Source organism: Bos taurus, chromosome 3 (assembly GCF_002263795.3).
Source record: "Bos taurus isolate L1 Dominette 01449 registration number 42190680 breed Hereford chromosome 3, ARS-UCD2.0, whole genome shotgun sequence".
Classification (NCBI taxonomy): domain Eukaryota; kingdom Metazoa; phylum Chordata; class Mammalia; order Artiodactyla; family Bovidae; genus Bos; species Bos taurus.
Genome location: NC_037330.1, coordinates 30,767,900 through 30,781,364, shown reverse-complemented (window position 1 = coordinate 30,781,364; position 13,465 = coordinate 30,767,900). Strand labels below are relative to the sequence as shown.

General features: G+C 36.2%; 1 protein-coding gene across 18 annotated transcripts in view; it reads right to left on the bottom strand.

Annotated features, from left to right (window-relative positions):
• Window positions 1-13,465, bottom strand: part of ST7L (suppression of tumorigenicity 7 like) — a 142,685-nt gene that overhangs the window by 63,296 nt on the left and 65,924 nt on the right. For 12 of the 18 annotated variants that reach the window (XM_024989479.2, XM_059884704.1, XM_024989482.2 and 9 more), the window contains one exon: window positions 10,180-10,319. In XM_024989479.2, the coding sequence (XP_024845247.1) occupies window positions 10,180-10,319 (140 nt within the window). Of the gene's footprint in view, window positions 1-4,163; window positions 8,108-8,424; window positions 8,906-9,386; window positions 10,320-13,465 lie in introns of those variants that run through there. The other 6 variants (XM_010803192.4, XM_024989472.2, XM_024989478.2 and 3 more) reach the window with 4 other exon arrangements.

Below are 13,465 nucleotides of genomic sequence, written 5' to 3'. Positions count from 1 at the left end.
AGCTTTGACATGAACAGTGGGCTCTCGGAAATGCTGAGTGGTTCTTTCCCCTTCTTTCTCACATGTCCACAGAGGCACATAATTTTAGTACTGACTCTTTGCTGACCCATTCTGTTTCACAATGGCATCATACTGTTTCATTTTCTAAACCAGGATGGTCCTTAGCTCTTATTAATCTGTCATTATTAGGAATGAGAGGATATAGAAAACAAAGATAAAAATTAATGAGTATGGTAGGCTTTCAACAGTATGTGAACCAGAAAAGGCAGAGGAACCAGAGATCAAATTGCCAACATCCGCTGGATCACAGAAAAAACAAGAGAGTTCCAGAAAAACATATATTTCTGCTTTATTGACTATGCCAAAGTCTTTGAATGTGTGAATCACCACAAACTTTGGAAAATTCTGAAAGAAATGGGAATACCAGACCACCTGACCTACCTCTTCAGAAATCTGTATGCAGATCAGGAAGCAACAGTTAGAACTGGACATGGAACAATAGACTGGTTCCAAATCGAGAAAGGAGTACATCAAGGCTGTATATTGTCACCCTGCTTATTTAACTTATATGCAGAGTATATCATGAGAAACAGTGGGCTGGATGAAGCACAAGCTGGAATCAAGACTGCCAGGAGAAATACCAATAACCTCAGATTTGCAGATGACACCACCCTTATGGCAGAAAGCAAAGAAGAACTAAAGAGCCTCTTGATGAAAGTCAAAGAGGAGAGTGAAAAAGTTGGCTTAAAGCTCAACATTCAGAAAATGAAGATCATGGCAGCTGGTCCCATCACTTCATGGCAAATAGATGAGGAAACAGTGACAGACTTTATTTTTTTGGGCTCCAAAATCACTGCAGATGGTGACTGCAGCCATGAAATTAAAAGACGCTCACTCCTTGGAAGAAAAGTTATGACCAACCTAGACAGAATATTAAAAAGCAGAGACATTACTTTGCAAACAAAAGTCCATTAAACTAGACAAAGGTCTAGTCAAAGCTATGGTTTTTCCAGTAGTCAGGTATGGATGTAAGAGTTGGACTATAAAGAAAGCTGAGCACCGAAGAACTGATGCTTTTGAATTGTGGTGTTGGAGAAGACTCTTGAGAGTCCCCTGGACTGCAAGGAGATCCAACCAGTCCATTCTGAAGGAAATCAGTCCTGAATATTCACTGGAAGGGCTGATGTTGAAGCTGAAACTCCAATACTCTGGCCACCTGATGCGAAGAACTGACTCATTTGAAAAGACCCTGATGCTGGGAAAGATTGAAGGCAGGAGGAGAAGGGAACAACAGAGGTTTAGATGGTTGGATGGCATCACCGATTCAATGGACATGCATCTGAGTAAACACTGGGAGTTGGCGATGGACAGGGAGGCCTAGCATGCTGCAGTCCATGGGGTGGCAAAGAGTTGGACACAAGTGAACAACTGAACTGAACTGAACTGATAGTAGGCTTTAATCTTACTGCGGCCACTATATATGAATCTGAGGGGTGACATTTCTTATTTCAATCTTGAGTTGTGGAGCACTTCATTTTTTAATAAATTCTAAACTGTTTAAATGAACATAATGAATACCACAGTTAACAAAAACATGAACTTCATCAGTTGTGTGTAACGACAAAAGTCTTTCATGTCTGATATTTGAAAAATAATAAAATAAAGAGAGAGACCTCTTTCTATTTACTCTTGTTGGACTGAAAGGAATCCTAACCAAATAAATTCTTCTAAAGGGAAAAAGCCTCTATCAGTCTAGATAGACTTTTTGGGTCACTAAATCTTATGTGAGGCATGTGAAAATATTAATAACTCATCGGTCACTTCCAGTCAAATGAATGAACCTGCAAGGATAAACTAATTTACTCGTGCAGCAGAAGCCTCTGCCTTATACATCTCTTGTCTACCTCAAACCCCTACCACTAGACTATGAGTTACTTGTGAACATGGGTTGCATTTTATATTTCATAAAGGTATCCAATAAGTATCTGCTCATTGAATGAATGAACAAATTTATCATTAGTAACATCTTAATACAATGAATTCAACATTAAAAACTTTTGGTATGTTACAGGATAATCATTACCAAATTATAGCATGTTAAAGAGCGATAGTTAACATATTTTTAAATGCTGAGACTCTTTAAAAACTAAACTTTGAAAACAAATTAAGATAAGCTCTATTGGAATCTTCTCATCCAATAAGCCAATACTGAAAGAAGAATCTTTTCAGGGTATCCAGGACTCTGAACTGCATGTTCTAGTGCCGTTTTTTGGGGGTTTTTTTTGAGTCAGTATTACAAAGCTAAAATACACCAAGAGTAAATTAATAAGAAAAATCTACACAGCTAGAGCTTTGTTGAATTAGAATTCCTGGGCTCCCAATAAGGGCTAAATCCCAAAGGGATCAGAGTCAAGTAAATAAAAAATCCATCTGAATTTTATCAGAGGGCAAAGTTTCAACTTTGAATACCCCAGCAACCAAGGATGAATTATGTATAAGATTAGTAAAGTGCCTTCATCCATGCCTCAGCCAGAGAACATTCTTCTATCTCACTGTGACTGAAGGAAAAGCAGCAGTGTGTTCGCCTGCCAAAAAATAGTTGTGGCTATACTCTAGATAGAAGTTTAACAACACTGAGGGATTAAAATTTAATAGTAAAGCTGCTGCTACCTGGGAGTAAAAGCTTGAACTCTGGCATCAGAAAGAAATAGGGACTTCAGCATGCTGAATAGATGAAAACAAGAGCTGGCAAGTGCCTAACAAAGACTATAAGAGTATGTTCCCTTCTTAAATTCTTCCCCAAACTGCTTCTTTCTCTGCATATCCCATTTATAATATGCAAGAGTGCTCAATGGGAATACAGCCCTTTTCTACACTTTGAATAGTACATATACATTTCATTTCCAGAATGCTTGAAACTATAGGATGAGGTTAAAGGGTGATTATGTGGTCTGAATTCTCTGAACATCAGTTCTCTTAGTTTTGTTGAATATCACCTGAAGCCCAAATAATTTCTTTTCTTGAAGCTGGCAGTTGAGACAGACATAAGGCAATCTTAATATTAATTAGAGAACTAACAGAGATTATTTTTTTCTCGAATTCAGATAGAATACCATTAATAGCTAATCTTTCACTGAGGCCTTATCAGCATTAAGGAACACATTGAAGTTTCCAATGTATTGTTACAACTGCTAGAAGTACATCTGTTACCTAAAAATCCCACTTTAGAAAAACAAAACAAAAAAGGCCATGAGTTATGTTATTTTACACCAAAAGTTTATTCTGTTCAATTAAACTTACCCTCACAATCCTTGACAAACTTCACCTTTGATTTTTTGAAAACAGAGAGATGCTGGAACATAAGCTACAGCTTTAGTTTATATTAAGCAATGAACTTAAAAGACGCTTACTCCTTGGAAGGAAAGTTATGACCAACCTAGATAGCATATTCAAAAGCAGAGACATTACTTTGACAACAAAGGTCCGTCTAGTCAAGGCTATGGTTTTTCCAGTGGTCATGTGTGGATGTGAGAGTTGGACTATGAAGCTGAGCGCCGAAGAATTGATGCTTTTGAACTGTGGTGTTGGAAAAAGACTCTTGAGAGTCCCTTGGACTGCAAGGAGGTCCAACCAGTCCATCCTAAAGGAGATCAGTCCTGGGTGTTCATTGGAAGGACTGATGTTGAGGCTGAAACTCCAATACTTTGGCCACCTGATGCGAAGAGCTGACTCACTGGAAAAGACCCTGATGCTGGGAAAGATTGAGGGCCAGAGGAGAGGGGGACGACAGAGGATGAGATGGTTGGATGGCCATCATTGACTCGATGGACACGGGTTTGAGTGGACTCTGGGAGTTGGTGATGGACAGGGAGGCCTGGCATGCTGTGGTTCATGGGGTCGCAAAGAGTCGGACATGACTAAGCGACTGAACTGAACTGAGCTGAAGCTTTTCTTTTTCTTTTGTTTACTGTTTCAAAGAGTTAATTAAATTCCCTCTGAATCACTACAAATGAGTGCCTACTGTTTATTCAGTATTACTGCACATTTTAGACAATTAGAAAGGATGAAGTTCTTTTTAGGGTTGTATGAGTATGTGATATAAATGATCAGTGTACTTTAAGTGATTTACTAACCAGAATAGGAATGAAATTACAGTGAACCAGTTTAAAGACAAAAAAGCAAATGGGCATTCTTTATTTTAAAACAGCAAACTTCATTAAATAGGCTTATATAATGAAGAACATTTCCAGGTAGTTTATTTGTCTACTTAGATCTTTTCAGTAAGCAATTCTGCAATCTAAGGTCCCTTTTTACTTTCTGACAATCCATACTGGCCTCTTTATTTAAAACTCTTCTCCAAATTCATCCCCTATAGGAAGACAATAGTAAGGCCACTTTACTGTCATCACTCTATCAGTCTATAATTCCTTCAGGATTACTATATTTGGTTTGACATTTATTCTGTACTTGTTTTGGTATAAGTTGAGAGGTGACACATTTTTGAAACCAAATATATATGCGACTAAAGGACTATCTGTTGTGTGATTTCAAGGAACTCTTAACTTGATTGGCTCAAACTTCCTCATCTATTACATTGGAAGATCACAATCTGTCCTCCAATGCCTCTGGTAAGAACTAATGAGAGTGTAAGTATAAACTTTTAAAAAAGAAAACTGATGAAGTCCACATTACTCCTGGTTTAGAATTATAATAAATTAATTAGTTGTACTAATTTAGTTCTTTTGAGCATTAAAAATTTGATTGGTGGGGGAAGGAGCAAAATTCCACTCAAGAAAAAAGCTAAAATAACTATTCCTCAAGATTTTAATTTTCCTCTGTACCCCATTATTCTTTCCATTTAGAGGACTATGCTGGGTCTGCAAAAATCTTTTCTAAAACAAAAGTCAGCAGGTTTCCTAATATGAATTCTAATACTACTAGTGTTACAAATTTGGAATGAGTGATTTACATCAATATCCAGGCACAACTCTTCTACCTGCTATGCAGTCCATTTGCCTCAAATGCTAATGAATAATAATAAATATATTCACAGCAGTTAGTGATAGAGTAACTTAGACTTTGGCACTGAGGCTTTCAGTTTGAGGGGGGGCAAAGATGATTAAATATTCTGCCAAATGAATTCAGGGAGAGCTTTTATGAATTTCATTAGGGAAAGAGGGTGCTTTCCACAAACTTCAAAACCGAATTAAATCCTGGGGAAAGAATATAGACATGTGTTAAAAAGTACATTGCCCTAGCTTTTATTCTTTCTCTTTCGTCTTTGAAGAGTTCAGTACTTAGAACATTTGGATAAAGAAGAACATTAGCAATTCCATAAATTTCTCATTCTGGTTCTTTTTGTAGGAGAACAATGAGGATGAAGTATGAGAAATTACCCTTATAAAAAGCAGAGAACAACTTTTCTCTTGCTACAAATATCCCAGTTAATTAAGAAAATAAAAATTGGAATATGCCAGACTGCCCAAATAAAGACTTGAGCAGTACTAACAATGGAACAAAAGTGTAAACATTTAAAATTTTTGACCTATTACAATAGATTCATTTTATTATCAGGATATTCTTTGGGAAATATCTCAGATATATTACTATGGAAACAGCATGTTATAGAAGAGTATTTTCCCAGAATTTATGCTTAGTTACAATTTAAAATGTTTTTAAAACTGTATTAGTTCTTGAAAATAATTCATTTTCAAAGTGAAGAAACATTTTAATTTCAGTTTAATTTCTGAATGGGGCCCTAGCTATTTAGAATGCAACTCTCTTAGGGTTTTAGTAAAGTCAGATGAAGACTATAAAAAGCCTTTCACCTGTAGAAAGATTTCGTGTCACTGGTTGTGACAACAGTAAATTAGGAACCTTTAAACTGATGTATATCAATACATGGTTATAGTTGTCTATCAACTCCCCTAGTTATGAAGACAATCTTTGTCCTGGAAAAAATTATAATAATGGACAAACCTTCTCAAAAGTTCTCGTTACTATTCAGTAAAAGACACTTGGCATTTATATCTGCTTATTACTTTTTAAAATGTAATTTAGGGAGAGAAATGTTAATTAGTTTGGGGAAGGGACTGAAGAAATCCCAGTGAGACATTCTGTAGAGAGGTCTTTTGTTAGTGTAACATCTGACCTTCTATATCTTTGGAAATCATGCAACTTGGCTAATGTAGTCCTTAAAGAATTAATCAAGCAGATTGTTAGGCCCTAGTTACAGTGAAGCCAGCCAATTATGAGTTGCTCAGAAATTCATCACTGGCATGTCCAACCACATTTTCCCACATAAAGATTAGTAGAAATATGTGGAAATGGGGCCCATTCCCACCCTAGCACAGCTACAATATGTGTTCAGTGAAACAAATTTTAACCAAGTTTTGCCTTAGTGAAACAAATAATTTATCTGGAAATCTTTTTAATTTTTGTCTTTACCCATAACACCTTATCTGCCAACATTGCAAATGCTGGCCCGTTTAGTTAAAACCCAACTAGGGATTTTTATATTCAAACACAAAAGCACTAAAGTCACATGCCACAGCCTGAATTTATCTGTAAGTTAATGAAATTTCCAAACACCATCTTCAGTCTTTTCACTGTTGTAATAACGCCTTCCCAAGGCTTACTAAGAAGAAAGCTTTTCTTGCAAGAGAGGAATGAAAGGAGACAGAGTAGATGAAGATTGGTTCAATAAGGAGAGGGCAGTGCTGCTCTTAAATAAAGAAGAGCCTTTCAGATAAGCAGAATCAGATTCCAGTTCATTGGTTTGCTGGCTACCCTTACTTTGAACTCTCATATTTAACCCAGCAGGCTTCAAAGCAGGTGAGAAAATGACCTACCACTTAAAAGCAATTTTTCCTTTTTCAGGAATTCTGGCCTTAAGAGACTATCAGCTCTGATATCAGCACATTCCACATCTCCAGGGATTTATGCAATTTTTTTTCCATTGCTCCGTGTCTACTGTCAGGCTGTTTTCATCTCAGCCAGGAGAAAAATCAGGAGAAAAAGTCCTAATGTGCTGAAGATGAAATCTCTTTCCATATCTTTATATCATGCAAAAGAAGGGGCACTAAAACACTAACCATTCTAGTTCATTCCCTTCCATTTATCTAAATCTAATGTTCAGTGAGGATTACTACAAATTACTAATCCCTAGCGCCTTGCTTCATGAAAAAGCAATTTTCATAACAAATGCATTTTAACAAATGCAGACTGAATTTACTCTAGCATGAGAAATAATACAAGAAGTTATTAGATGAAGAAGAGACAATGGCAACAATGGAAGGAACTAGGAAATTTTCTTAAACCGCTTTGCCTTACTTAATAGAAGAATAAGTATGTTTCAAAAATTCTTCATTGATTTCTATATTTCATTGATACTGTACTTGGCTATCAAATATCTGACTTAGCTAAAAATTTTTAACACATGCAGTTTGCAACTTACCAATGGGTTCTGCTCCCTAAGGCAGTTTGCTAGTGCCTAGAATTTGAAACATTTCTTCACTTTCTGGTGCACATAATGTACTGGAAATATAGTACTAAAAGAATTATTTAAATGATACCTAACAGCCATTTCTACTACTATTTCCATGGAAAAAAGTATTTTTTGTTTATTAGTAGGACATAGCTCTTCCAAACATGAAGGGGGTAGGGTTTCTCACCACAGCTGCACTTCCGTGATGATGATGACAATGATGATGACAACAACAGCTAACACCTACTTTTTACTGTGGGCAGACACAGTGCTAAATTCTTGATAAATTTTAAACTCATTTAGCCTTCACAAAAATCCAAGAGGTAGTACTATTCCCATTTTACAACTGGGTGGTGGGGAAGGTTAAGCAACTTACCCAAGGTTGCACAGCCAATAAGTATCACAGCTGAAATCCAAAGCAAAACAGTCTGGCTCCAGAGCCTCTGCTCATAACGACTCTACAATCTTGTCCCTTTTCCACCTTGATAAGGTGGCACCATCCAGGAATTCTAAATTCCTCTATTGGGGGTAGAGTAGAGCAAGGTCTTCTTAAGCTTTAAATGTATATAGAATCATCTGAGGGTCTTGCTTCTAACAAGGTCCTGGGTGATGGTAATGCTCCTGGGGCAGAGACCACACAATATTAAGTGGTAAGAAGAATGTGAACCTCTGGTTCTCTTGCTGTCTACTAGGGTAATTGTTTATTGAGTTTATAAACTGGAGTCTGCCTATATTGTTTTCATTTCCCATTAATTCTTAAATGGAAACAGCCCTTGGAACTACTACATACCGAATATTGATCTGCAGGTACTTTCAGTAAATACTTAACTTTTAGGAATTTAAACTGTACATGTAAAGGCCACGGGGATAAAATCTAGCTGTAGAAGTTTGCTGTCAGGCACATTTTAAACACTACATACCAGCAACACATACCAAAAGATAGTAAACAAATGTCTATTTATTGTTCATCAACTAGAATCACAGTAAATTAATAACTTTTGATCTAAAAAAGAAGCTTCAACTTTCAAATGGATAATTACTTATTCTCAGACACTGCTAGGAGCTTGTGTTATGTAATCCTAAAGGCTCTTTTGGTGCATCAGAGATCTCTTAGGTAAGGCAGACATTAGATACTAACTCCACATTAATTTTAGCCAGTACTTCATGGAAGGACACTGCTAACAATTACTGTATCTCTACTCCAGATTCTAGATCTCCCTCCTCTCTCTATTTTACCTCCTTCCCAATGCCCTGAGAGACCATCTCTCCCACTGCTTTTCTGTGATCTCAAATACACAGCTGCATATTTTTTTCTGCTTGTTAAATGGACGGGATTCTCTGTTTAGTCCATTTTTTTCCATGCCAGATTACACAGTGAGGTCATTTCAGTTTGAGACACACACTCGCCAATCAGCACCACTGCAAGCAACAGAGTTATGGTGTGATCAGTAAGCTTTCTTTTTATACTAAAAGGAAGTAGAAGAGTCAGTTTCCAACCCAAATATCTATACTCCCTGAACAACAGTAAAAAGTCATCCTTCTTGAAGCCTGACCCAGAATCAACTGTAGTCTCAAACTCTTAGGCCTACAGCCAGTGGCAACTTAACACATTATAATAGTTGACCTTCAGGGAAAAAGAGAAACCAGTGCTCTCACTACTGGTGCCAGAAGAAAACCAGCTAATCTTTAAGGCACAAAATAAACTATTCTTAAGGCAAGAAAAGAAACTGTGAGGACACAGGGAGTTATAATGGAGGCACAAAGAGAAAAATATAGAAACTGCATTACCAAATAAAGGCTAATATTTCTATGATTCTCAGTGCTTTTCTATTTGGGAGTATAATGAATTAACATTTTCTTTTTGGGTTTGAATTCATTACTTAGTAAAAATGCAAAGATGTACAAGACATGTCTTTTTTTATTAGGCTTAGAGACTTAAAGGGACTTCTCTTTGGTAATTTTGCTTTGAGTCAGTGACATTAATTAATAGGTTTATGTAGAAAAGTTAATAATCACAGGATACTCTCTTTAAAATCAATCCTCAAGTACTTTCTGGGCCTGGGTCAGGAAATGGGGAAGCTGTTCAAAACTAAGGGGTAAAAATGAAAATAAAGGTCTGTAGATGGTTCTACATCCAAGGTTGGGAAGATCAGTAAGAATATGCACATATAATAACAAGGAAGACTTTTGAGTGAAAGGGCACATTCTGAACCCAGGACAAATGTCTCAACTGTCCTATCTTACCTACTTATTCCTTATCCTAGGGGCACTCTTGAATATAACATTCAGCAAATCCTTAGAACTAATGATTTCATTTAAATGGAAAAACCAAAAGGCTTTTGTACAAAACAAGGAATTTTTTTTTAAAATCCCAAAGAAAATGCATTTAAAAGGGCTGGATTATTCTTTAACTAGTAAGAAGGGTTAACTTTACTACCAAAAGTGATCTACAAAGACCAGCTTTATAATTTATGACATTGTATTTTCAAAACTTTTAAGCAACAAAAATATAGCTCAAATCACCAAAAACTTATGTTTGACATATTTATGGCAGCAACTTTATAAATCAATTCCTGTAATTTACTTTATAACAAATATCTTCCACTGCTCAACTGGTTTAGCACAAACAGATCAGAGATGGTTTCTTGTGTGTTTTACAAATATTCTATACAAGTCCTTGAGATCATACTTACAGCTTTAGCAAAAACACCCATGATTTCAGGAAACTGGTGTGTAAGAAAAGCTATCATTGCTGTAGAAGAACATAGTCCTGCTGTGAAATGGATGAAAAAAGGAATCTCCTTCTTTGGGTAAACAGAAACATGATGAAATGCTGAAAGAGAGAAAAGATAGAAATGGATTTTATTTCAGAATATAGTGTAAGCCAGTTTTAATATTTTCAAGTGAAATCCATTTCTAAAAACTAAAAAGGGAAAATTAAAAAAAAAAAAAAAAAAACAAGAAGTCTCTGGTCAAGCAAGGTAGAAAGAAGTTATCCATTATTTATAGCATCAACAGCACATCTACATAGTTAGATGACTACTGGGAACTGGGAAAAGGATGGCACTGTGAGAAAGAGCAGTAATTGTAGTCATGCTGAGGTGGTTTTGAAAAAGAGCTTTGTCATTTATTAGCTGTGTGATCTTGAATAAGTTGCTAAACCCTCTAGCAGTTGCCATGGAGTTGTTATGATGAACACTGTAAGCACTTTATAAAGGTGTTGTTTTAATTTTTGATCTTTAGGAGCTCAGACATGAGTACAGAGATCAAGAAATAGACATGTGGTTGGAGATTTCCTAGAACAATCAGTTAATAATTTTACCCACTTATGTGACATTTCATTGAGCACTGTAAAAATCTAACCAGAACATCAAAGTCCTAGATTCTGAACACAAATGGAGTCTATTGTCTTATTTTTACATTTACACATTTACAAAGGTTATTATTTTTCTAGTGATTAGATATTTCATTACCAATAGTATTCAAGTATTTTTATCTTATTTGAAATGTGAAAATACTTGAATAACAATGATGTCAGGAACCTATTACAATGATTGGTACACAGTAGGTGCTCAATAAATGTCTGTTAAACTGAGAGCTATTCTGGGACTTCAGTTGGCTGCTCACAGGGTTGGACACAGACCGAGGAATTCCTGATGTAATACCCTGCATAAGTAAGGAATGACTAATTCAGTGCTGAATCAAGGTTAACTATAAATTTAACATTTTAAAACATAATGATTCACAGAGAAGATTACACCTAAGTTTCCTTCAGTAGCCAGGATATTTTTTATGTATTATATACTATCTTCAGAAAGTACATACCAAAAAGCAAACTCATTAAAAATGCAGAAAATTTCCAGAGCCTTGTGTCATGTTTAAAGTAAAAGCACACCAAATCTGAAATTTTTTAAAGTTAGAAACATTAGAAGCTATGAACAACACTGTGCTTTCAGCACCCCCAAAAAATCAGTCCCCTATGCTCTGTCCCTCAGCCATGAGAGGCCAACTTCTTCTAGCAAATCAAAAGATAAAAACCATGGTATTTGCAAAGATAGGGAACAAATACTTACATACGCCAATGTTACTATAGTTGCTTTTGTGTAAGAGAGCAAAATAAATAATATTTATGAAATGACAGCATGTTGTGGCTTACAAAGTGCTTTTATTTATATTATTTTTTTCAATAATCCTAGGAGATAGATAGTATTATTCCTACTTTATGAGGTAGAAAACTGTATAGCTTTAATAGGATAATTTTCTAAAATACGAAATTTTTATACTATAGGAGAGATCCAATTGTTTCTTTTTGGATTGCTTTCTATAGATTCATTTGTCAGTCAATGTTTGGCTAATACATCAAAATAATGGATGACTAGTACAGAAACACTCCCTTAGAAGTAAAGTTCAAATTTCATCACTGACTTGTAGAGAAAAATTTATCAGGAGGCATAAAAGACAACTAAATAGCTATGTGAACTAAGGGAATAGTTCAAGTCTGAACTTATGAGGTTCATAAGCAAATTCCAGAATGCCTTAAGTCATATCAAAGTTGAAGGAGAATTGAAAGCAAAAAACCTTAAGTACTCTTGGGAATTAAAGCTCCACATTAATAAAAATTTGTTCATTTTATCATAAAGACAGAAAAAATACTCTAAGAATATACAATATAATCAAACTACACCCCAGAACATCCCTCCTCTCATAGCTTCTAGAATTTGCAAATGAGTAGACCCCTAGAATGGAGAAGGCAATGGCACCCCACTCCAATACTCTTGCCTGGAAAATCCCATGGACGGAGGAGCCTGGTGGGCTGCAGTTCATGGGGTCGCTAAGAGTCGGACATGACTGAGTGACTTTGCTTTCACTTTTCATTTTCATGCATTGGAGAAGGAAATGGCAACCCACTAGTGTTCTTGCCTGGAGAATCCCAGGGACAGGGGAGCCTCGTGGGCTACTGTCTATGGGGTCACACAGAGTCAGACATGACTGAAGTGACTTAGCAGACCCCTAGAAATAACAAAGTCCTTCCATTACACAAACTCTCCGTTCTTATAGCCTGAGGCTCTGACAATACAAAATAATGACTTGATGATTTTATTCACAGTACTATGAAAGCTTGCCTTATATTATCAGGCAACTTCTGTAATGATTTGGGGGGCATTATTTTAGGTTAAATGTATTAGCCTAATGTAATACACTCTTGCATTTTAATGTTCCACAATTAAAGATTCATTCCTTTGCCTTAAATATCCTTGTTCCCATTAAAACAGAAACACAACACCTACTACCACCACCCTCTCCTGAGGAAAGAAAATATTTCTAACACTAATGATCTTCTAATTGCCAAAGTCAATGGATTCTTCTCAGTAATTACCTTATTTAATACCTTGGATACTCCTCCTCACTTGCAATTTGTTTTCTCCTTTTAGTTTCTAGGATATCTAGTTCTGGTTCCTGTCCTGTCTCAGACCACTCCTTCACTGAATCTTCTGACTCCTTATTGGCCACCCATTCCTTAGAAATTTTCATCATGGTTCACCTTTAATTTGTGTCTCACACTCTATACAGTTTCCCTTAGTGATCTCATTCTCTCCCAGAAAATAACGACACCTAAGTCAGTTTTGTGATGTAGCGGGAAAGAGATATTTTGGTAATTTTGTTTACACGACCTGATCCTGTCACTAGGCCATAGCAGACTGGATTAGAGATGAACACCTGGGTAAATCTGATTTACTCTCCCAGAAGTTTTAGAAGCAGGATTGAGATATTCTTCATTCTATATTATCCTCCTGAATTGATGACATGTAAATTCAGAGCTGCACCGGAGTTATCAAGCCTGGCTACATGTGTCTAAGAAAGGGAGAGCCAAACTGCAAAGAGCAAGATAAAAATGAAGCAGATACACTGAGAGAAGCAGAAATGAAAGTTCATACAAAGAAAAGATGGAGTTGGGGAATAAAAAGGAAAGTAAGAATA